This window comes from Podarcis tiliguerta (assembly GCF_965153285.1).
Source record: "Podarcis tiliguerta genome assembly, chromosome: 2".
NCBI lineage: Eukaryota > Metazoa > Chordata > Lepidosauria > Squamata > Lacertidae > Podarcis > Podarcis tiliguerta.
This window is the reverse complement of record NC_139535.1, coordinates 7616627-7639131: the sequence shown is the minus strand read 5'-3', so window position 1 is coordinate 7639131 and position 22505 is coordinate 7616627. Positions and strand designations below refer to the sequence as shown.

At 48.0% G+C, this 22505-nt stretch overlaps 1 protein-coding gene across 7 annotated transcripts; it reads left to right on the top strand.

Moving 5' to 3' along the window:
• Positions 1–2260: 2260 nt before the first annotated feature.
• Positions 2261–22240, top strand: LOC310670428 (uncharacterized protein). Of its 7 annotated transcripts, none has more exons than XR_014507568.1 (5): positions 2261–2397; positions 9406–10266; positions 14277–14415; positions 16980–20716; positions 20761–22240. XR_014507568.1 is itself a non-coding variant. In XM_083425778.1 (4 exons), exons 2-4 carry the CDS (start codon positions 9583–9585, stop codon positions 17831–17833), a joined length of 1677 nt encoding a protein of 558 aa, XP_083281904.1. In that variant the 5' UTR covers positions 2261–2397; positions 9406–9582; the 3' UTR covers positions 17834–22240. The 7 variants fall into 7 exon arrangements, 4 of the variants coding, with proteins under 4 accessions (XP_083281904.1, XP_083281906.1, XP_083281903.1 ...); XR_014507569.1 differs by lacking the exon at positions 2261–2397 and adding an exon at positions 2749–2824; XR_014507570.1 differs by lacking the exon at positions 2261–2397 and adding an exon at positions 8053–8150.
• Positions 22241–22505: the final 265 nt, after the last annotated feature.

Below are 22505 nucleotides of genomic sequence, written 5' to 3'. Positions count from 1 at the left end.
CTAAAGTTTTCCTCTGCTCTATCACAAGATGCTGTGCATAGGCAAAATGTTATTTTTAAAGGCTAATGAATACCGTATTTTTCGCCCTATAGGACACACTTTCCCCCCTCCAAAAATGAAGGAGAAATGTGTGTGCGTCCTATGGGGCGAATGCAGGCTTTCGCTGAAGCCTGGAGAGCGAGAGGGGTCGGTGCGCACTGACCCCTCTCGCTCTCCAGGCTTCGGGAGAGCCCCAGCGCCAGCCCCACAAGGTCGGGGACAGAGGGAGGTGGAACGCCGCCATCCCGCTGTCTCCCGAAGTGGTTTGGAGGCTGACGGCGGGGAGACCCCGCCACCAGCCCCACAAGCTCCGGGGACAGTGGGGAGGCGCAGCACGTCTTCCCGCTGTGTCTGGACCTGGTCTGCAGGCGGGCAGCGGGGAGAAGAGCGCTTCTCCCCGCTCCTGGCCCCACAAGCGCCTGGGGGGGAAATAAATTTTTTTTCTTTATTTCCACCCTAAAAAACATGGTGCGTCCTATGGGCCGGTGCGTCCTATGGGGCGAAAAATACGGTAGACTCTGTCAATGCCAAGAATACTCAGGCCTGAGAAACGAATCTTATCTCATTCGGTTGCAACATCTTGGAGATGCTGAACCACCAGGGCTCCTCGACCCCTTGGCTCTCATCGCCCTTTCCTGGGAAGGGCGCCAAGAGTCCAAAAGAGTCCCAAGATGGGAGCTTTCTGTTCATGCTCAGAGGAACTCATGGGGCAGGACTCCTGGAAAAGGAGGAGAAAGGGGAGGGAACTGGAAGGGGTATATATGCTCTGTGCACATGACTGTGAACCCGTGCATGCTTTTTGTGAGTTATCACACTTGCTCCTTCTACCAGTTCGTGGATGGTAGAAATAAAGCTTTTTCTCCGAAACTATTCCTTGAGTGTCTGTTGACTCCCATCTCCTTTTCCCGGGCGCAATATTTTTTTCCACCCGAGGGCAAAGCCTCATAAGGCTACAACCCAGCTCAGGGAGTGTCTGGTTCAGGGCTTTTTATGAGGGTGAAGGCTCATGTAAGTAGCAACTCCTGCTTCAAATCTCCCTAAAAACAACTCAGGATGAGAGCCTAATGCACAAATACACATTTATTGAGAGCAATCTGATAGTGATTTAGATCCCTTGGCCATACTGTATATTATCTGCATTTGTCTAACAATGAGACGCTTGCCTGCTCTGTTTACCTGTAGCCTTATGAGGCTAGCTAACAGGACCGGTGGTCAGGGATGATGGGAATTGCAGTCTCGAAACATCTGGAGGGCCGAGTTGCCTATGCCTGCTTTAGGAAAACATCAGGTTTGTTGTTGCCTTTGTTGTGAACTACACTTCCCAGAAGCCCTTGCAAGCCCCAAAGCAGACGCTAGCCACCTTTCCTTTGTGGGGAAACCAGCCAATTTTAAAACAAACAAAAGCCCCAAATGCACAAGCAGGATGGAACCGGAAATAAGGATCGGGGTTGGGAATTTAAGAAGAAAGAAAAAGAGACCCACAGAGCCCGAAGCATTGCAAAGAGATAATAAGTAGTATCTAGACTTGCAAACTAAAAGGGACGCGGGTGGCACTGTGGGCTAAACCACAGAGCCTAGGACTTGCCGATCAGCAGGTTGGTGGTTCGAATCCCCGTGACGGGGTGAGCTCCCGTTGCTTGGTCCCTGCTCCTGCCAACCTAGCAGTTCCAAAGCACGTCAAAGTGCAAGTAGATAAATAGGTACCACTCCAGCGGGAAGGTAAACGGCGTTTCCGTGCGCTGCTCTGGTTCGCCAGAAGCGGCTTAGTCATGCTGGCCACATGACCCGGAAGCTGTACACCGGTTCCCTTGGCCCATAAAGTGAGATGAGCGCCACAACCCCAGAGTCGGTCACGACTGGACTTAACTCTCAAGGGTCCCTTTACTTTACTTTAGACTTGCAAACTATGCACAAGCAGGATGGAACCCAGAATAAGGACAGGGGTTGGGAAGGAAGGAAGGAAGAAAGGAAGAAAAAGAGGCTCTCGATGCATTGCAAATAAATACTAACAAATGCATAAGCAGGATGTAACCCAGAATAAGGATAGGGATTGAGAAGAGCAATAACAAAAGGAAGACGCCCCAAACCCATTGCAATACTAATACTAATGTGATAATAATATCCGGGCTTGCAGCCACCAAAGAGGAGGTGAGAGAGCGAGAGCAGATTCCTAGAAAGGAGCCCCAGAGAGTTAGTCTGGCCTCTTCCTGCTGTATCTCCTCCCCCTGCAAACGGAGTCTTGTGAAGCCGCTTCCCCCCCCCCCCCGTCTCCTTCCTTCGCCTCCGGGAGTGGCTGCAGATCTGGGGGAGTCTCCGAAGTGGGGCGGGGGAGCAGGTCTCTTCCGGAGGGGCATCTGGGTAAGTGGCACCCAAAGAGGAGGCGGAGAAAGGGCACGATCCTGAGTGGGTGGGGGAAGCAAGAGAGGGAGATCTGGCGGGGGATCGAGTCGCTCTCTTCGCTCCGGAGGGGGATCGAGTCGCTCTCTTCGCTCCCTCCCACCTCTAGCCATAAGTCATAAGGAAGAGGAGCAGGATCCTGGGTTCAGATCCTCCCGAGCAGAGGCTCTTTGCAAGGAGGGAGGAGTTGAATTGCATCTGTGCATCTTGAGCTCATTTAGGGTACACTCAGTTTGGGAGAGGCAGCCCCAAGGCTTACTTCCGAGTAGACCCGGCCAGGATAGCCACTTCGTAGCCTGCTTTGTTTTCTAAGGAGCTCAAGTCGGTGTGTGTGTGTGTGTGTGGTTATTTCACCACCATTGTTTGATCCTCACTACAACCCTGAGAGGTAGGTCGGGGTGGGAGAGGATTGAGTTGCTGAGACACAGCCAGAGGGTTTCATGGCTGGAAATTAAATTGAAGCCTGCCCTGGCCTGGTCTGACGCTTTTAACTGGGCTGCTCTGTTAGAAAGAACTATCTAAAAAAAGTATGTACCTATACGCACATGTGCACATACACATACACACACAGAAAAGTGGTCTCCCTCTGGAGGTGGTGAACTCTCCTATCTTGGAGGTTTTTAAGCAGAGGTTGGATGGCCACCAGTCATGGATGCTTCAGCCCAGATTCCTGCATTGCGGGGGGTTGGACTAGATGACCCTCGGGTCCCTTTCCAACTCTACCATTGTTCTATGATTCTGTGTCTCTTAACATGCCTTGGGGCTCCCAAGAAAGACTGCAGCCTTTAACCTTTATAAAGGGCTCAACCCCGTTCCTCGCCGATTGCTTATACAGTAACAAAAAATAATTAACAATTCCCTCCCCCCTACAAAAAGTTAATTTTTAAAAAGCAAAACCTATGCGTAAAAGCTAAAGATGGCACAGGGTGTCTTGAAAGAGGCGTTTCTCCTGCTCCCCTTCGCTTTTACAAAGCACGTATTTCGTTTGGAGATTGTGTGCGAGTATATGTAAATACATTTAATATATGCAAGGCACTTTGCAAAAAGTAAATTAATGCAAGGCACTTTGCAAAAAATAAATTAATGCAAGGCACTTTGCAAAAAGGCATGGTAAAGTTGTGATTTATTACTGGGGTCCCCAACATGACGCCGCAGTGCCCTCAGGCCCCTCCTCTGACTCCCACCAATGTTTCTTGCCCCTACCAATTTGTTACTGAGGGTTTTGGGAAAGGTGGGTGGGTTATCTTTCTTTTTGGATCAAAATAAATAAATTCCTTCCAATAGCACCTTAGAGACCAACTAAGTTTGTTATTGGTATGAGCTTTCGTGTGCATGCACACTTGTGTTACCTGCTTCTTTTGTCTAGGTTTTATTTGTTCTTTGTTTTGATGTTGCTTTGCGCGTGAGACTACAGACTGCTGCAATTTTACCCATCTGTGAAATGGGCATTTTGTCGCACTCACAGCAGTTTCTGAATTGCCTGATGCACACAAGTTTATACATGTACCCCACACCTTCTCAAAACAAGGAAAGCACATTTTTGTTTTATTTAAAGAAGAAAAAACAGTTTCTTGAAGAGAAGGAGAACAGTGTCTCTTCTACAGATAAGATCTCTGGGTGATCAGCTGTAGATTGGCAGTGGTACTGATTTCCCAACTGTCTAAAAGGAATTGTCTTAAACAGGGGTCAGCAAACTTTTCCAGCAGGGGGCTGGTCCACTGTCCCTCAGACCTTGTGCAGGGCCGGACTGTATTTTGAAAAAAATAATCATGATCGAATTCCTATGCCCCAGAGATGCATTTTAAATAAAAGCACACATTCTACTCATGTAAAAACACCAGGCAGGCCCCACAAATAACCCAGAGGCATTTTAAATTAAAGGACACATTCTACTCATGTAACAACAAGCTGATTCCCGGACCGTCCACGGGCCAGATTTAGAAGGCGATTGGGCCGGATCCAGCCCCCGGGCCTTAGTTTGCCTACCCATGGTCTTAAAGGCTGCCAAAATGAAGAAGGCTAAACCATTTTTTAAGTGTGTGTGAAAAGACTATGAGTTCGGCGCTGTTCTGGTACTGACAGGAAAAAAAGAAAAAGAAAATCTCTGGGTTCAGAATATGCTCAGAGGCACCCTGCTCTAACTGAGCGTCTTTCGCACCTGGTTCTGGTTGGTGGGGGGCCTGAGAAACATTAAGTCTGCCCCACCCTTGGCTTCAGCCCTATGCAAACACGTGTGATTCATATCACTGAATTGTGTCGAGTGACGTCCTGACAAAAGGAGCTTTTGGGGAGGCAAAACCTGTTTGCCACAAAATGCAAACGAAAAGCTGTTTGAGAAATCAATCCGGCTACCCGAGTGCGGGGTACGAGAAACGTCAGCAGCGGAAGGGCAGGGAAATAATTAAATAAATTTGTGTTTAAAAATTGGGCATGTCATGGCAGTTGAATAGATCTGGGATGGACGGACGGATGGACACTTATTATTTTTTTAAAATATAATTTTTATTCAGTTTACAAATAAGACAAATTAATACAGTTCAAACAATTTTTTAAAACCATTCTCTCATTTTTTTGACTTCCCTCAACTTGGCTGATACTCCTTCCTTTCTCAATTTTCCGCACATTTCTTAGTTCTTATCTACTTCTTAAATGAAATCTAATTTCACTCCAAAATTTTAATTTTCATTTTTACAAAGCTTCGCTAAACGTTACAAGCGCTATTTGTTTTTCACTTAAGTTATGCATATATTCTAGAAAATTTTCCCATTCTTCAATGAATCTCTGATCTCGTCGATTCCTAATTCTTCCTGTCATTCTATCCAATTCTGCAAAGTCCATCATTTTCATTCTCCATTCTTCCAGTGTTGGTAGTTCTTCTTGCTTCCATTTCTGGGCTAACAGTATTCTCGCTGCTGTTACTGCGTACAAAAATAATTTCCTATCTTTCTGGACAGATGGACACTTAGAGTTCAAAATTCCCACTTTGGCCATAAAGCTTGCTGGTCTCTATGGGCCAGTCACTATTTTCCTGCCTAACCTACTTTGCAGGGTTGTTGTTGAGGTCGGGGGGAAAGCAAGGACTGGGCATGCTAAATTCTAAGACCACTATTCTCCTTGGCTGTTTTGAGGGGTCCCCCACCAGACTTTTATTCACGAAAGCTTTTTTGTTTTTTAAAGGGTTTGCAAACCTCGGGTCCCCCACCCCACCCCAAGCCTGGGGGTCTCCACCTCCCCACCCACGTCCCTGGATATTTGTCCATAAAGTAGGGGTGTCGTACGTCCAGTATTTCCCAGATGTAGCTGGGAGTCGCCTGCTAGAAATTGCGTCTGGGCAGAATTTCCAAAAATCGGCAAAAACGTCCCGCAAAACCGGGGGGGCGGGGTATGGCAACCCGTGTCTGGAAGTGTGGATTTTGAATCCTGATTTTCACTTTTTGAAATATGGCAAAAGCCCCCCTACTTGGAAATCAGTGTTTGCTCTGAGGGTAGAAAAAGCCATGCATGTGGCATTTGCGTAGCAATGTTTTATTTTTTTATTTTTTTGCGGGGTGAGGGGTTGTGCTTGTAAGATAATGGCATCTGGGGAAGGGGCAGAAGTGGGGAAGTTTCACCTTGCCAGGGGGAGCGGCTTGAGGTTGCCATAATGGCTACCAAAACTCCTTAAGGAAGAAAATGAGATGTGCTGCTTTCATTACAATGCAAGGGGATTGTGGTCTGAGCTCACATCTGAGGCTGAGTTTTCCGAGGGATTTTCTTTTTCCGGAGAGATAATATGTGTTCTCTCCGAACCACTTCCTCCTCTGCTTTTAAAAACGCTCTGTTCTTTTTCTGTCCTTCTTGGTCTGCAGACGTGGCTGAGGATCTTGTGCTTCCTGGTCCAAATTTGGATCACCCCGCCCCCCCCTTTTTATAACATTTTTTATTGGTTTTTCGAAATTTTGTACATTTTAACTTTAACCATTTCAAACATTAAAATAATAGGTTCTGTTGAAACTTCGGACCTCCTTCCACATTCAAGATAAAATTCTCTGCATCTTTTTCCTTTATCCATCTGTTCAATATCCCTGACTATGATTTTAACTGCTTACAATGGTCTTTTAAGGAAACTAAAAATTTACTCCAGTCTTTTAAGAATACTTGATGTTCCTGGTTTCTGATTTTCCCCGTCAGTTTCCTTCCTTCCATCTCTGGGCTAGAAGCATTCTTGCTGCCGTCGTTGCATACATAAAAAGTCTTTTTTCAATCCTTTAGGCCAAACTCATACCATACATTTAAAGCACCTTGATGCCACTTTAAACAGTCATGGCTTCACCCCATTTTTTTGGAGGGGGGGAACTGTAGTTCATAAAGCGGACAGTCCCCACTCACCCCGAGCTACAATTCCCACGGTGGATTCACCATGAATCTATCTTTTGGGAATTGGAGCTCTGCGAGGGGAATGGGGGGGTGTCTCCTTTTTTTAAAAAAAACTATTTACCGTATTTTTCGCTCTATAAGACGCACCAGACCACAAGACGCGCCTAGTTTTTGGAGGAGGGAAACAAGAAAAAAAATATTCTGAATCTCAGAAGCCAGAACAGCAAGAGAGATCGCTGTGCAGTGAAAGCAGCAATCCCTCTTGCTGTTCTGGCTTCTGGGATAGCTGCGCAGCCTGCATTCGCTCCATAAGACGCACACACATTTCCCCTTACTTTTTAGGAGGGAAAAAGTGAGTCTTATAGAGCAAAAAATACGGTAATCATTTTTTCAATACAAACAACAACCACAAAAAACACATACAACAAAACCATAATAACACTAATAACACAATTTAAAAATTCAGATTTCCCCCCCTCCTCCCCCTACTTCCCACCACTGTCCGCCTTATCGCTTAAGTGTTCCTTCCAGATTTCTTCATATTTATCCATTCTTAATTTGCGTCGACATGCAGTTCGTTCGTATGTAGCTAGCCTGTCCATATTGTCAATCCATGTGCTCAGTGGAATCTTTTTGCAACTCTTCCAGTTCATCAAAACAAGTTTTTTTGCTTCTGATATGGCACGGTACGTCCATTTTTTTAGACCCCTTGTAATCTCCCACGTTTCCAGTATATAGTTTAGAATTAAATTCAGTTCAGGAATGGGGGGGTCTCCTAAAAACTCTCAGCAGCCTGAACAAACCGCAGCACCCAGTTTGTTGAGGGTGGTGGGACTGTGGCTAGCAAAAACGACAGCTCCTATGATTATTCGGGGGGAGTCAGTGACAGTTAAAGTGGTATAGGAGCGATTTAAATTTATGGTGTAAATGTGACCCTAGAAGTGGGCTGGGTAGTCTTAAAGTTTTGGGGGAATCTGCTTTATTTTTGTTCCGTTCCAAGATGGTGGCGTGTTCATACGCTGCGGCTCTGAGCTCCCAATACTTCACCTACTCACTGTATACAAGTTGTGCAAGTGACAATAAAGTATTTCAATTTTACCAGTAACCGGAAGTTTCTAGTAAAGCCAGATGCAAAATGGCGGCTCAAGGGGTTGGAGCCAATGGCAGCTGCAGGCCACACACCCTGAGAAACCACACATCACTAGAAACCGTCATGGCTTCCTCCAAAGAATCCTGGGAACTGTAGCTCACTGAGGATTCTCAGTTGCTAGGAGACTCCCATTCCCCTCACAGAGCCGCAGTTTCCAGAGTAATCAGCCCCAATTCCCAAGGAAATTTGAGATTTGTAGCTCTCTGAGGTGAATAGAGGTCTTAAATAGATGAAATTTCCATTCTGTTACATCTAGGCCTCTGTTAGAAATTAGCCAGGCGCCAGGCGCGTTTTGCGCCTGACGCGGGTCCAGTTGCGACCACGTGGAGATGTCTGGGTGCTAAGTTGGCTACTGACATCTCCATCTGGCTGGCCTCTCCAGCTTTCTTAAGCGGGTCAGCAGAAGAGTTTGTTTATTGCATTTATATCCCACCTTTTTCTCCAAAGAGTAGATGGTTCACGCCCCCTCCTCAGTTAATCCCTACAACAGCCCTGTGAGGTAGGTTAAGAGGCTGTGACTGACTCCCAGGTCATGCAGTGAGCTTCATAACAGAGTAGGGATTTGAACCCTGATCTCCCACGTCCTGGTCCAACACTTGCTGCCGTCATTGCGTATGAAAACAACTTATACAGTGGTGCCCCGCAAGACGAATGCCTCGCAAGACGGAAAACCCGCTAGACGAAAGGGTTTTCCGTTTTGGAGGTGCTTCGCAAAATGAATTTCCTATGGGCTTGCTTCGCAAGACGAAAATGTCTTGCGAGTTCCTGCGATTTTTTTTCGCTCCCCACCCCCTTTTTCTAAGGCGCTAAGCTGCTAATAGCCTTTTAGCAGCTAATCCGCTAATCCCTTAAGCCTTTAATAGCCGCTAATAGCCGCTAAACCGCTAATAGCGCTAATCCGCTAATAGGGTTGCTTCGCAAAACGAAAAAACCGCTGGACGAAGAGACTCGCGGAACGGATTCTTTTTGTCTTGCGAGGCACCACTGTACTCCTGTCTATTGATATCATCTCCTACAATGTTAAGTAGAAATGCTTCTGGTGGGAATGTAAAAAAGTGAAAAACTTCTGGGAAATGATATCCAGTGGTACCTCGGGTTGCGAACGGGATCCGTTCTGGAGCCCTGTTCGCATCCTGAAGCGAACGTAACACACAACAGCGCATCTGCGCACGTTGCGTTTTGCCGCTTCCACGCATGCGCATAACGTCATTTTGACCGTCTGCGCAAGTGGCGAAACCTGGAAGTAACGTGCTTCGTTGTTTCGGGTTGCCGTGGAGTGCGATCTGAATATACTTATCCTGAAGCGTATTTATCCTGAGGTATGACTGTATAATGAGATGAAAAAGATATTGAAATATACATATAGATCTGGGTTTCTAAAACTGATCTAGGTGCAGGCTGGACGTGTCTGCAGGGCCTCTGGGACCGCTTCCCACTCAAAATCTGCTCTCTGTCTCCCTCAGGAAAAGCGCCACGTTTTGCAGAGGACCGCTGCTCCCTTTGTGCTGACGTGGAACGACGGACGCTGCGCGCCCCGGATAATCCGAGTCCGGGAACGTCGGGGCGAGGAAAGGAAGAGCTGGGCAAACACCTAGGTGCATTTGGGAGATTTGCCACCTTCAGGAGCGAGTGCGAGGGAAATGTCCGCCGAGCCGGCCCCGCGGATCCTCCAGGAAAAGAGCATCCGGGAATTCCTCCAGAGGAAACCGGGGGAAGAGATCAAGCAGGAGTCTCGCGACGGCCTCCTTCAGCAGTGGGAAGCCCAGTGGCAGGAGTTCCTGAAGACGGTGGAGGCCTCTCAGCCGGGGCCCCCGCAGCCGCCCGAGGAGCCCACCCCCTGGGACGACGCCAAGGCCTTCCTGGCCTCCTTTGAGCAAGTGGCCGAAGCCTGCCGCTGGCCGCGCGAGGAGTGGGTGACCCGTCTGCTGCCGGCCCTCAGCGGGGAAGCCAAGCACGCCTTTGGCCGGCTGGAGGGCCGGGACAGGAAGGATTATGGGAAGGTGAAGGCGGCCATCTTGCAAGGGGACGCCATCAGCCGGGAGAAGAACCGCCAGTACTTCCGGCACTTCCGCTACCAGGAGGCCGAGGGGCCGCGAGGGGTCTACAACCGGCTGCAGGAGCTCTGCCGGCGGTGGCTGAAGGTGGAGAGGCACTCCAAGGAGCAGATCCTGGAGCTGCTGATCCTGGAGCAGTTCCTGACCGTCCTGCCGCCGGAGATCCAGGGCTGGGTCCGGGAACGGGGGCCCGCCTCCTGCACCCAGGCAGTGGCCCTGGCCGAGGATTTCCTCTGGATGCAACGGGAGTCTTTGAGATGGGAGCAACAGGTGAGAGACCCCGCGTCCTCTCCCCTCCTGGCCCTCCCTGGGCGACAAATGCGGCCCTCCGGACCTCTCTGCCTGGCCCTCGCCCGCTCTGCTTTGCAGTGCCAGACTGGTGCACGTGCTTGAATTCCGACCAGATCCCCTGCTTGTGTGGATAAAGGATAGAAAGCTAAGCCTCCTCATTTTGTTTTTGTTTTGTATAATATTTTATTAAGATTTTCACATAAGAAAAAAGAAAAATACAAAAGTGATAAAGAAAAACAATTAAAAACATTTCAATTTTCATAAAATATCTTGCATTTGCTTGTTTCCCGGACCTCCCCACACCTCCCCTCTTTGTATTCCAATTCAATTTATTTATTCAGCAAATCCTTTCCCTCTACCTTATCCTTATCTTGGTCTTAATATGTTATGCCTTTAAGTTTTCATCTGTTAACATTCCATTTTTACATATTCCTTCGTACCGTTGTTACTAAAAGCCCCTTAACCTCAATCCAACATCATTCTAACATTCGTTAATTTTATAATATTTCTGTAAATAGTCTTTAAATTTCTTCCAATCTTCCTCCACCAACTCTTCTCCCTGGTTTCGGATTCTGCCGGTCATTTCTGCCAATTCCATATAGTCCATCACCTTCATCTGCCATTCTTCCAAAGTGGGTAGTTCTTGTGTCTTCCAATACTTTGCGATGAGTATTCTTGCTGCTGTTGTAGCGTACATAAAGAAAGTTCTGTCCTTCTTTAACACCAAATGGCCGACCATGCTAAGCCTCCTCATTTTGTTTGCCTCCGGCTACAAATCCTTTTTATCAAAAAAAATTATTCATTTGATAACACAAATAAACAACACCAACAGAAAAACAAACAATACAAACAAATTCTTGTCTTATCCTTATTTTTCCTAAACATTGTTAGGTGAGCTTTCCCACGTCCTCCCTATCTGATATTCATTCTACCTCATCTTTAGCAGTTTACATATATCATAATTTCTAACTGTTTTTTTTAATCATGCTTATTTTTACCATGAAAATCTTCACATTTTATCACTTACAAATAATACTATTTTAAAATACACTATCTTCTACTTCTAACCCTACAGCCTATATCCACTTCCAAAGCTAGTCTAAGATTTAAATATTAACACATTTTTTCAAATATTCCTTAAACGTCTTCCAATCTTCTTCCACCGTCTCTTCACTCTGGTCTCGGAGTCTCCCAGTCAGTTCGGCAAGTTCCATATAGTCCATCATTTTCATCTGCCGTTCTGCGATAGTTGGTAAATCTTGTTTCTTCCAATTCTTCGCTAGTAATATTCTTGAAGCTGTTGCGGCATACAGAAAAAAAGTAACATCCTTTTTGGGGATTTCACCCCCCCCCCACTATACCAAGTAAAAAGGCTTCTGGTTTCTTAATAAATGTGTTTTTCAACACTTTTTTCAGTTCATTATAAATCCTTTCCCAGAACTCTTTTGCCTTGGAGCACGTCCACCACATGTGGTAAAAGTTCTGGCTACAAATCCAGCAATATCTGGAGACCCCAGCCAGATGGACAGGGTATTATTATTATTATTGACAGGGAATAATCATAGAATCATAGAGTTGGAAGAGAGCACAAGGGCCATCGAGTCCAACCCCCTGCCAAGCAGGAAACACCATCAGAGCACTCCTGACATATGGTTGTCAAGCCTCTGCTTAAAGACCTCCAAAGAAGGAGACTCCACCACACTCCTTGGCAGCAAATTCCACTGTCGAACAGCTCTTACTGTCAGGAAGTTCTTCCTAATGTTTAGGTGGAATCTTCTTTCTTGTAGTTTGGATCCATTGCTCCGTGTCCGCTTCTCTGGAGCAGCAGAAAACAACCTTTCTCCCTCCTTTATGTGACATCCTTTTATATATTTGAACATGGCTATCATATCACCCCTTAACCTCCTCTTCTCCAGGCTAAACATGCCCAGCTCCCTTAGCCGTTCCTCATAAGGCATCGTTTCCAGGCCTTTGACCATTTTGGTTGCCCTCCTCTGGACACGTTCCAGTTTGTCAGTGTCCTTCTTGAACTGTGGTGCCCAGAACTGGACACAGTACTCCAGGTGAGGTCTGACCAGAGCAGAATACAGTGGCACTATTACTTCCCTTGATCTAGATGCTATACTCCTATTGATGCAGCCCAGAATTGCATTGGCTTTTTTAGCTGCCGCGTCACACTGTTGGCTCATGTCAAGTTTGTGGTCAACCAAGACTCCTAGATCCTTTTCACATGTACTGCTCTCAAGCCAGGTGTCACCCAGCTTGTATTTGTGCCTCTCATTCCACCCCCCCCCCCCAAGTGCAATACTTTACATTTCTCCCTGTTAAAATTCATCTTGTTTGTTTTGGCCCAGTTCTCTAATCTGTCAAGGTCGTTTTGAAGTGTGATCCTGTCCTCTGGGGTGTTAGCCACCCCTCCCAGTTTGGTGTCATCTGCAGTTTGGTGTCATCACCATCATCATCATCTGGTTTCCCCATTCCTGTTCTAAGCAGAGCCTCACTCAGATGGAAGATAGAATCCAGCTCAATGGACCTTTTTCACTTTTGGATTTATTATAATTACATGTTTATCCCACGTTTTCCTCCAGTGACCTCAAGGTGGCATACGAAACATCATTCTCCCCTCCCCATTTCATCCTCACAGTAGCCCTGTGAGGTAGGTTAGGCGGAGAGGCAGCGACTGGCTCAAGGTCACCCAGTGGGGATTCGAACCCAGCTCTCCCAGGTCCTAGTCGGACACACTAACCACTACACCACCCTGGCCTTTTGCCTTTGTCCAACACTCTCACCGTTACACCATGCTGCTCTCTTTACCTGCGAAGCTAAAAGCCTGCCAGTATTAGAAAGGAAAAGGTATTCAACAGGAAGCGGGGCCAGCAACCGAGAAGGCCCCGTCCCTTCTCTCCTCAAAGTGTTGTTTTCTCAATAGGAAGGGCCCGGTGGGGAAGGTTTGGTTTCCCACAAGTTTAAAGATGAAAATTCTTTCATCTTGACATCAGATGTCAAGGAAATAAGCAGCTATCCTATTTCTAAAAGACATCTGAAGGCAGCCCTGTTTAGGGAAGTTTTTAATACAGTGGTGCCCCGCAAGACGAATGCCTCACAAGACGGAAAACCCGCTAGACGAAAGGGTTTTCCGTTTTTCAATGCGCTTCGCAGGACGAATTTCCCTATGGGCTTGCTTTGCAAGACGAAAATGTCTTGCGAGTCTTGAGATTTTTTTCGCTCCCCACCCCCTTTTTCTAAGCCGCTAAACCGCTAATAGCCTTTTAGCAGCTAATCCGCTAATCCCTTAAGCCTTTAATAGCCGCTAATAGCCGCTAATAGCGCTAATCCGCTAATAGGGTTGCTTCGCAAGACAAAAAAACCGCTAGACGAAGAGACTCGCGGAACGAATTAATTTCGTCTTGCGAGGCACCACTGTATTTAATGCTGTATTGTTTTTAACCCTGATTGGGAGCCGCCCAGAGTGGCTGGGGAAACTCAGCCAGATGGGCGGCGTATAAATAATAATAATAATAATAATAATAATAATAATAATAATAATAATATCTATTCAGGTCCCCCCCCCCATTTGGCAAGTCTTAGCTTTAAGCAAATGCCTACTTGCAAAGCAAAATACTGTTTTGTTGTTTCCTTCTGGATCTTACACTATGTGTCATTTTTTGCTGTTTCGTTCTGTTTGTGTGTAAAATTTCCCCCTTCGGGTTGTGATTTACAAATTCCAATAAAAACTCACTCACTCTCTCTCTCTCTCTCTCTCTCTATATATATATATATGGTGAGGCAGAGAGATGGTGATTGGTCCAAGATCACCCAGTGAGCTTTGAAGGGGAGCTTTCTCCCAGATCCCAATGCAGTGCTCTAACCACTACACCATACTGTCGTTTGGGGCTGAGTTGGTGCCAGGCTCTTCCCTCCTTTGCTGTTGCCCTGCCGCTCCCGCTCCTTGGTGCTGCTTCATGTTCTGGTCCTCCCTACTGTTTCAGGTGTCAACGGCAGGGGTTCCTTTGGCGGCGGTGGCCGTTCCACTGGCCGAGGCGGAGCCAGCGGCGCCTGATTCTGGAAAGAGGCAGCTGTGTATGGTGGTGAAGCAGGAGATGGATGCCGTCAACATCAGTGCCCACGGTGAGCGTGGAATGCCGGCCCACGGGAAAGAAAGTACCGTATTCAGGCAAATCTAATGCACCATCGAATCTAATGCACACCTCAGTTTTCAAAACCTTGAAACCGAAAAAGTATTTGCTATGTCAGCGGCGTTTTTCAAGCTTGCTGTCGAATCTAATGCGCCGTCAAGTCTGAGGCACACCCTAAATATTGGAGCAGAACACATATATGGGGAGGAAACAGTAGATTTGGCTGAATGATGTGCACTGATCAGTGCAATGCAGTCCTAATTATTATTACAGTGGTACCTTGGGTTACGGACACTTCAGGTTACAGACTCCACAGGTTACAGACTCCACTAACCCAGAAATAGTACCTCGGATTAAGAACTTTGCTTCACGATGAGAAGAGAAATTGCATGGCGGCAGCGGGAGGTCCCATTGGCTAAAGTGGTACCTCAGGTTAAGAACAGTTTCAGGTTAAGAATGGACCTCCAGAACGAATTAAGTTCTTAACCCGAGCTACCACTGCATTATTGTGTCATTGTAAGATTAGTGAAAAGGGACGCGGGTGGCGCTGTGGGTAAAAGCCTCAGCGCCTAGGGCTTGCCGATCGAAAGGTCGGCGGTTCGAATCCCCGCGGCGGGGTGCGCTCCCGTTGTTCGGTCCCAGCGCCTGCCAACCTAGCAGTTCGAAAGCACTTTCGGGTGCAAGTAGATAAATAGGGACCGCTTACTAGCGGGAAGGTAATCAGCGTTTCCGTGTGCTGCGCTGGCTCGCCAGATGCAGCTTGTCACGCTGGCCACGTGACCCGGAAGTGTCTCCGGACAGCGCTGGCCCCCGGCCTCTTGAGTGAGATGGGCGCACAACCCTAGAGTCTGTCAAGACTGGCCCGTACGGGCAGGGGTACCTTTATCTTTACCTTAAGATTAGTGAATAATTTTATAGAAAAAAATGTAAATTTCTGTTGCTATTAATGTATACATTCGTACCTTGGAAGTCGAACGGAATCCGTTCCGGAAGTCCGTACAACTTCCAAAATGTTCAAAAACCAAAGTGCGGCTTCTGATTGGCTGCAGGAAGCTCTTGCAGCCAATCGGAAGCTGCAGAAGCCCCTTCGGACTTTCGGCTTCCAAAAATAGTTCGCAAACCAGAACACTCACTTCCGGGTTGGCGGCGTTCAGGAGCCAAAACATTCAAGAACTAAGCGGTTCAAAAACCAAGGTACGACTGTAAAAGCAAAAGGGGGTGGGGGCTGTGAGGGGACGTGGCTGTGATTATCACGAAGGGCCCTAGCATACCTGCTTCCTTGGTAATAATAATAATAATAATAATAATAATAATAATAATAATTTATTACTTTTACCCCACTCATCTGGCTGGGTTTCCCCAGCCACTCTAGGCGGCTCCCAGCAGAACATTAAAAAACACGATAAAAGATCAAATATTTAAAACTTCCCTAAACAGGGCTGCCTTCAGATGTCTTATAAAAGTCAGATAGCTGTTTCGCCACCACCGAGAAGGCCCTCTTCCTGGTTCCCTGTTACCTCAATTCTCTCAGGGAGGGAACCGCCAGAAGGCCCTCGGAGCTGGACCTCAGTGTCTGGGAAGAACGATGGGGGTGGAGACGCTCCTTCAGGTACACTGGGCCGAGGCCGTTTAGGGCTTTAAAGGTCAGCACCAACACTTTGAATTGTGCTTGGAAACGTACTGGGAGCCAGTGTAGTTCTTTCAAGACCGGTGTTATATGGTCTCGGCGGCCGCTCCCAGTCACCAGTCCAGCTGCCGCATTCTGGATCAGTTGCAGTTTTTGGGTCACCTTCAAAGGTTGCCCCACATAGAGCGCGTTGCAGTAGTCGAAGCAGGAGATAACTAGAGCATGCACCACTGTGGCGAGACAGTCTGCGGGCAGGTAGGGTCTCAGCCTCTGTACCAGATGGAGCTAATTAACAGCTGCCCTGGACACAGAACTGACCTGTGCCTCCATGGACATCTGTGAGTCCAAAATGACTCCCAGGCTGCTCACCTAGTGCTTCAGGGGCACAGTTACCCCATTCAGGACCAGGGAGTGCCCCACACCCACCTGCCCCCTGTCCCCCCCAAAACAGTACAGTGGTACCTTGGATTACATACGCTTCAGGGTACAGACTCTGCTAACCCAGAAATATTACCTCGGGTTAAGAACTTTGCTTCAGTATGAGAACAGAAATCGTGCTCCGGTGGCGCGGCGGCAGCAGGAGGCCCCATTAGCTAAAGTGGTGCTTCAGGTTAAGAACAGTTTCAGGTTAAGAACGGAGCTCCGGAACGAATTAAGTACTTAACCCGAGGTACCACTGAACTTCTGTCTCATCAGGATTCAACCTCAATCTGTTAGCCGCCATCCATCCTCCAACCGCCTCCAGACACTCGCACAGGACCTTCACTGGTTCTGATCTGAAAGAGAGGTAGAGCTTTCAGGTATTTGTAGACGGATATTTGTAGACGGAGACCCAGCCAGATGGGCGGGGTACAAATAATAAATAATTATGATTATATTATTATCACCTCTCAGTCTCCTCTTCAACAGGCCTTTCTCTCTTCCGGCAGGTGACATCCGACAGGGCGAGAACATCGGGGAAATCCTTGGGCAGCAGAAGCTGGAGGAAAACTTTGGGAACCAAGGCGGGCCGAGGCGGAGAACGAGAAACCACCAGGCCGAGAAGTGGAAGAAGCCCCCCGTTCCTTGCCCCGGTGGCGGGTTCCACAACGCCTCCATCTCAGAAGAGAAGCCCATCGAGAAGAGGAAGTACAAGTGCAACGTCTGCGGGAAGTTCTTCAGCTACAAGTCGAGCCTTAAAATACACCTGAGAATCCACACGGGGGAGAAGCCCTACAAATGCCAGGAGTGCGGGAAGAGCTTTATCCGGAGCGACCTCCTGGCGTCGCACCAGAGAATCCACACCGGAGAGAAGCCCTACAGCTGCTCCTACTGCGGGAAGAGCTTCTGCGACCTGTCCACCCTTATCAAACATCGGAGAATCCACACTGGGGAGAAGCCCTACGTGTGCCTGGAGTGCGGCAAGAGCTTCAGCCAAAAGGCGATCCTGAATTCGCACCAGCGGATCCACACCGGGGAGAAGCCGCACAAATGCCTGGAGTGCGGGAACAGCTTCAGTCGGAGCACTTACCTTACTTCTCATCAGAGAATCCACATGGGCGAGAGAACGTACAAAAACATCGGCTTCTCTGAGCAGTCGGGCCTTATTCACCCTCAGAGAATCCACATCGAGGAGAAACCCCATAAATGCCCGGAATACAGCCAAAACTTCAGCCAGCCGCCATCGTGTGCAACACACCAGAAAATCTACGCGCTGAGCGACACTATCAACGTTTTCGAGTGTGGGGAGAAACTTCAACTGGAGGCAGCGTCTTATGAGACTTCTGAACGTCCTAGCAATTAGCCCCATGTCTGGTCACCCGCGGTGATTTGAGCTTGCCTCCTGGCGACCAGGTGTGCTCCCCCTTTCAGCAGGGATTAAAAGCCACATTCTTTTTAAACGGCAGCACTGTAAATGCTCCTTCAGTGGAGATGCAGACAGAGCAGGGGGCGCGGTTTTATATCCTTTCGCATTCTGTTTTGCAACTAGCCGTAGGGCGGCTGCCAGGTTTGAGAGCTGAGGGAGGGATGCTGAGGTCTCCTTGTTTTCCAGCTGCCCTTCCCGTCTCCTGCGCTGGCATTCCAAGTTACCAAGCAGAGGGAAAAGCCATCCTAGCCTTTGCCCTTCGGTCGGCTTGCGTGTTCGATCTGTCTCAATCAGTTCAGCCAACTGACCTGTAAAATATTAGTCATGTATCGTCAGATAACGATCAGGTACAGTGGTACCTTGGGTTACATACGCTTCAGGTTACATATGCTTCAGGTTACATACGCTTCAGGTTACGGACTCCACTAACCCACAGATAGTACCTCAGGTTAAGAACTTTGCTTCAGGATGAGAACAGAAAACCGTGCTCCGGCGGCGCGGCGGCAGCAGGAGGCCCCATTAGCTAAAGTGGTGCTTCGGGTTAAGAACAGTTTCAGGTTAAGAACGGACCTCCGGAACGAATTAAGTACTTAACCCGAGGTACCACTGTATTTGAAAAGGCTACCTTTTCATTAGAGCCCCCCCCCTTTTTAATGACTTTCCTCAACTCTCCAAAGTTACAGCTGTTGAGGACTGCATTCCCTTGCAGATAAACTTTTTTAATCTTTTTTTTGAGGGGCACGTGCTGGTATTGGATGGGGGCAAAGAGCCAAAAGTGGGCAGATTGGAGGGTTGCATAGCATTCTCTCTGCCACCTCATTTCACTCTCTCTCTCTCTCTCCCTCCCTCTTCCTTGTCCCCAGCGTCTGGTGTCCAGAGGTAGACTGCTGCAGCATATGGAGGCTCCATTGGGTCACCCACATCCCATAGAAATTTTGCAGGCTTTCCCCGTCTTTTTGGTCTACAGTCATACCTCATGTTACGTCCGCTTCATGTTACGTTCTTTCAGGTTGCGTCCTGTGGCGACCTGGAAATACCAGAACGGGTTACTTCCGGGTTTCGCCGCTCGTGCATGCGCAGATGCACAAAATGACGTCATGCGCAGAAGCGGTGAATCGCAACCCATGCGTGTGCAGACGTGCCGCTGCGGGTTGTGTTCTTTTCATGTTGCGAATGGGCCTCTGGGACGGATCCTGTTTGCAACCAGAGGTACCATTGTACTTAGAAAGCTTCTCTCTCTTTTTCTCTCTCATACACATAATGCAGAAGAGGAAATAATCACAGGAAGGTTAGGCTAGAGAGCAAAGACTAGAGTGGGTACACAGAGGGCCAGATGAAATGAAGTTGGGGTGGCGCAGCCTTCCCACCGTTGATTTAAAGTCTCACTTGCGACTGTACCCAGTGAACATCGCTCTAGCCTGTTCCTTCTACTCGCCCCCCCCCCCCCGAGACCCAGTCCCCTGCAAGAGTTTTACGAAGCTGCCAGCAGGATCTCATTCTGGGGTGGGGGAACTTCCTGCAGCAAGAAAGTTAGGGAGTCCTGGACGGACCTTTGACTCTGATTCCTCCCCGAGATTCTTTTCCTCTTGGGAGATTGCCTGCAGTCCTAACAGGTGGCCAGTAGGAGGCGTGTTGCTGGGTTAATAGTTTGCCCCCCCCTTTCCCAAATCTTATAGGTATTGGGGGGGAGGGCAAGTGGCCTGTCCTTGCTAACAACTGACACCCTGGAATACTTTACAATATTTGGTAAGATGATTATTATTTCTTTGATCATGAAAGTGAAGAGCTTGTAAGAAGGTTCAAGAAGATGCTCGCCTGTCCCTGAAAAACCTGGGTTCTCGCGTGGTGCTGGTGAATCCTGACAGTTTCTGTGTGGCTCTTCTGGAGCCTTTTGAGCCTCTTCGGGTTGGAAAAGCTCTTGTCGCAGCCTGGGCACCGATGTCCTTTCTCCCCTGCTTGGATTCTCTGATGAGATGTAAGGTTTGCGCCCCAGACAAAGCCGTTTCCGAAGTGCAAGCTTTTATTCAGCTTCTCTCCTCCTCTGTGGACAATCCTGATTTCCTTCTCCTCCGCCGCTCCCTTCTTTCCCACAGCCCCTTCACTTTCAATCTTGAAAGGTAGAGCGGACATTGTCCCTTCTCTTTTATGTTGGCGTTAGCAGAGCTGGGTGGATTTGGCCGTATCGGTGGGCAGGTTTTTGGCCTACTCTGCAAGGCCAGCCCTTTTCTTTCCCGTCTGCTTGCAAATGCATAATGGCCACTCTCATATTCGGGAGAAAGTGAAAACGAGGGATGTGCTCAGGAAGATGAATGGGCTAGATCTGAATTGCCCCATCAGACACACCAGCCATTCAGTACTGTGCCTCTTCAACATTTGAATTGCCCCGTCCTGATCCTTGGCCACACCTGCGTGTGACGGAACGGTCAGCTTTTTAAACATAGATAGGTGATTGGCAGCTTTGTTTTGCTTGTGAAGAAGCACCCCTCTGCGTTTTTTTGCAGTCACTCACAGTGGCCTCCTTGAAAAAGAGGGCATTGGTAGGGTAGGAGGCAGGGAGCCCAACAGCAGGTGGCGCCAGAGCCAACGCAGGCAGATCCTAATCTAATTCTGCTATTCTCCCTGCTGAGTCCTACAAGGGGCAACGCTGAGACTGGTTTCCAGGTGCGTTGGGAGGAATCGGGATGGAGGTTGATGGGGCAAGATGGTGTAGGACTTTCATAATGACAAGGCCTACGAGGCTTCTCGTGTGTTGCGAGTTCGTCTTTCTGAGAGGCTGAATTCTTGACCTCCCTTTTCTCTTAAGCTTCTATAACTTCTTCGGTGGTGTGGAGGCGGCAGAGGGAGAGGGAGAAACTCTTCTGTAGCTGAGATCTTCCTGAACTGTAGGCTCCCCCCTCCATGATGCCGTCGCAAACACCAATTCTCCTGAACCCCTAGCACAGGTATGGCGACCCATCTTCGTATTCCCTTCTGAGCACCTCTTGAGGGGGCCATGTTCCAGTGGTGGGTGGGGCCAGGGGCAAAAGGGGTGGAGCAACAAATGCTTTTTTGGGGGGTGGTATACTTTTGTACAGTAGGCCCGTTTCCAAGCCCCTCTTATCTTCCCCCGGCCTGCAAGAAGCATAACCAGAGTGCGGGATCGCATCCCAGCCAGGCAAAACCTCTCCAGGAGAGCACGAAGTGGGGGTCAGCGACTGGAGAGGTCTGGGGGTTTGGAGGGCTGTGTTTGACTTCCAACCCCTCGCCAGCACCTTAGGGATTCCTGTTTGCAACACCGAAGAACGGCTCAGAATTTCTCTGCCTTAAAAAGATTATCTCCCCGAGTATGGTAGCTGCGGGGGAGCTTTCTTGAGCCGTAAAATGTGTCCCCAACCAAGAACGCTCACCCATAGTTTTCAGAGACACGTCTTGATTTCAGACCTTGGCATCAACATGAGGACAGATGGGTCCAGCCTTGTGTTTAACAGAATGTGCCTGGTCGCCATAGGTGAGCGCGAGCTCTGTGCAGGCGAGCAAGCAGGTTGGCGGCGGAGGAACAGCACGTCGCTGCCATCAGCTTGCTTGATTTCCATCCCAGTTGCAGAGGGACAAAACATCTTTCTCCACACCAGTATAGAAATGCAGCAGGGGGGGCGGGGGGTATGGCATGATCTGCCTCTCCTCCAGCAGCCCTCTTGGTTACAAATCACATTATATTTTTTTTGCTAGCCTAAGATGCTCATAGGCAGTGTTTGCATCTTGACTGTGGCGGAAATCGAGAGCAGGCTTGGGGTTTTTGTGTGTGTGTTTTGCTTTTTCCCAGGCTAACGATTGTAGTGGGGCTTAGTCAGATTCTGACATAATTATTTTAAGTTCACTATTCGATTGTCAGTTCATGTTTATCTTGGCAACTGCAGTAGATGTTCTTTTGAGGGAGCTGTTTCTAATCAAGCTTGAAATTTGCCGAACGGCAAAGAATTTGATCTCCAACAACTGGTTTGCCCCAAGTGGGGTTACCTGGACTTGGACCTTTTGAGTTCAGGAGCAGTTCTTTGCAAAGCTCATTTTGGAAAAACTCGGCACCTGTCAAGGCAACCTGTAATGCTGTTCAGACTTTCTGGAGATTAAAATTTTATTAAAAGGCAACTTTTGCTTTTGTTGTTGTTGTTTAAACGCTTTCCTATTGTCGAAACTTTTGATTGTGCTTTTCAAATAGTTTTTAAAAATGTACTTTTTTCTAAAAACAAAAAAACCCTGTTTTTTAAAAGGTTTTATTAAGTTTGTAACCTAAACTGCTTTCTGCGTGAGAATTGAGATGTGTATGATATTTTAAATATGGTAAATAAAATACCCTGGGTCTCTAGAGATTTGTGTGATTACGGTGGTGGTGTTTTATATATTAAAGATAATGATGAATTATCTTTTGCTTTCTGCTTGACGTAACGTGCAGTTATATGCAGAACACTCATAGCTTCCTATGTTCCTAATTTCAAGGTGAGAAGATTAAGCCTTGTGGCAGGCAAACGTGAAAATTCATTTTCAGCGATTGGGTAACAGCAGCAGCTTCAGTGTTATTGCGGTGGCTCATATTTGGGCAGGTGGGGTGAGGTGTGCCCCTTCTCACTACTGG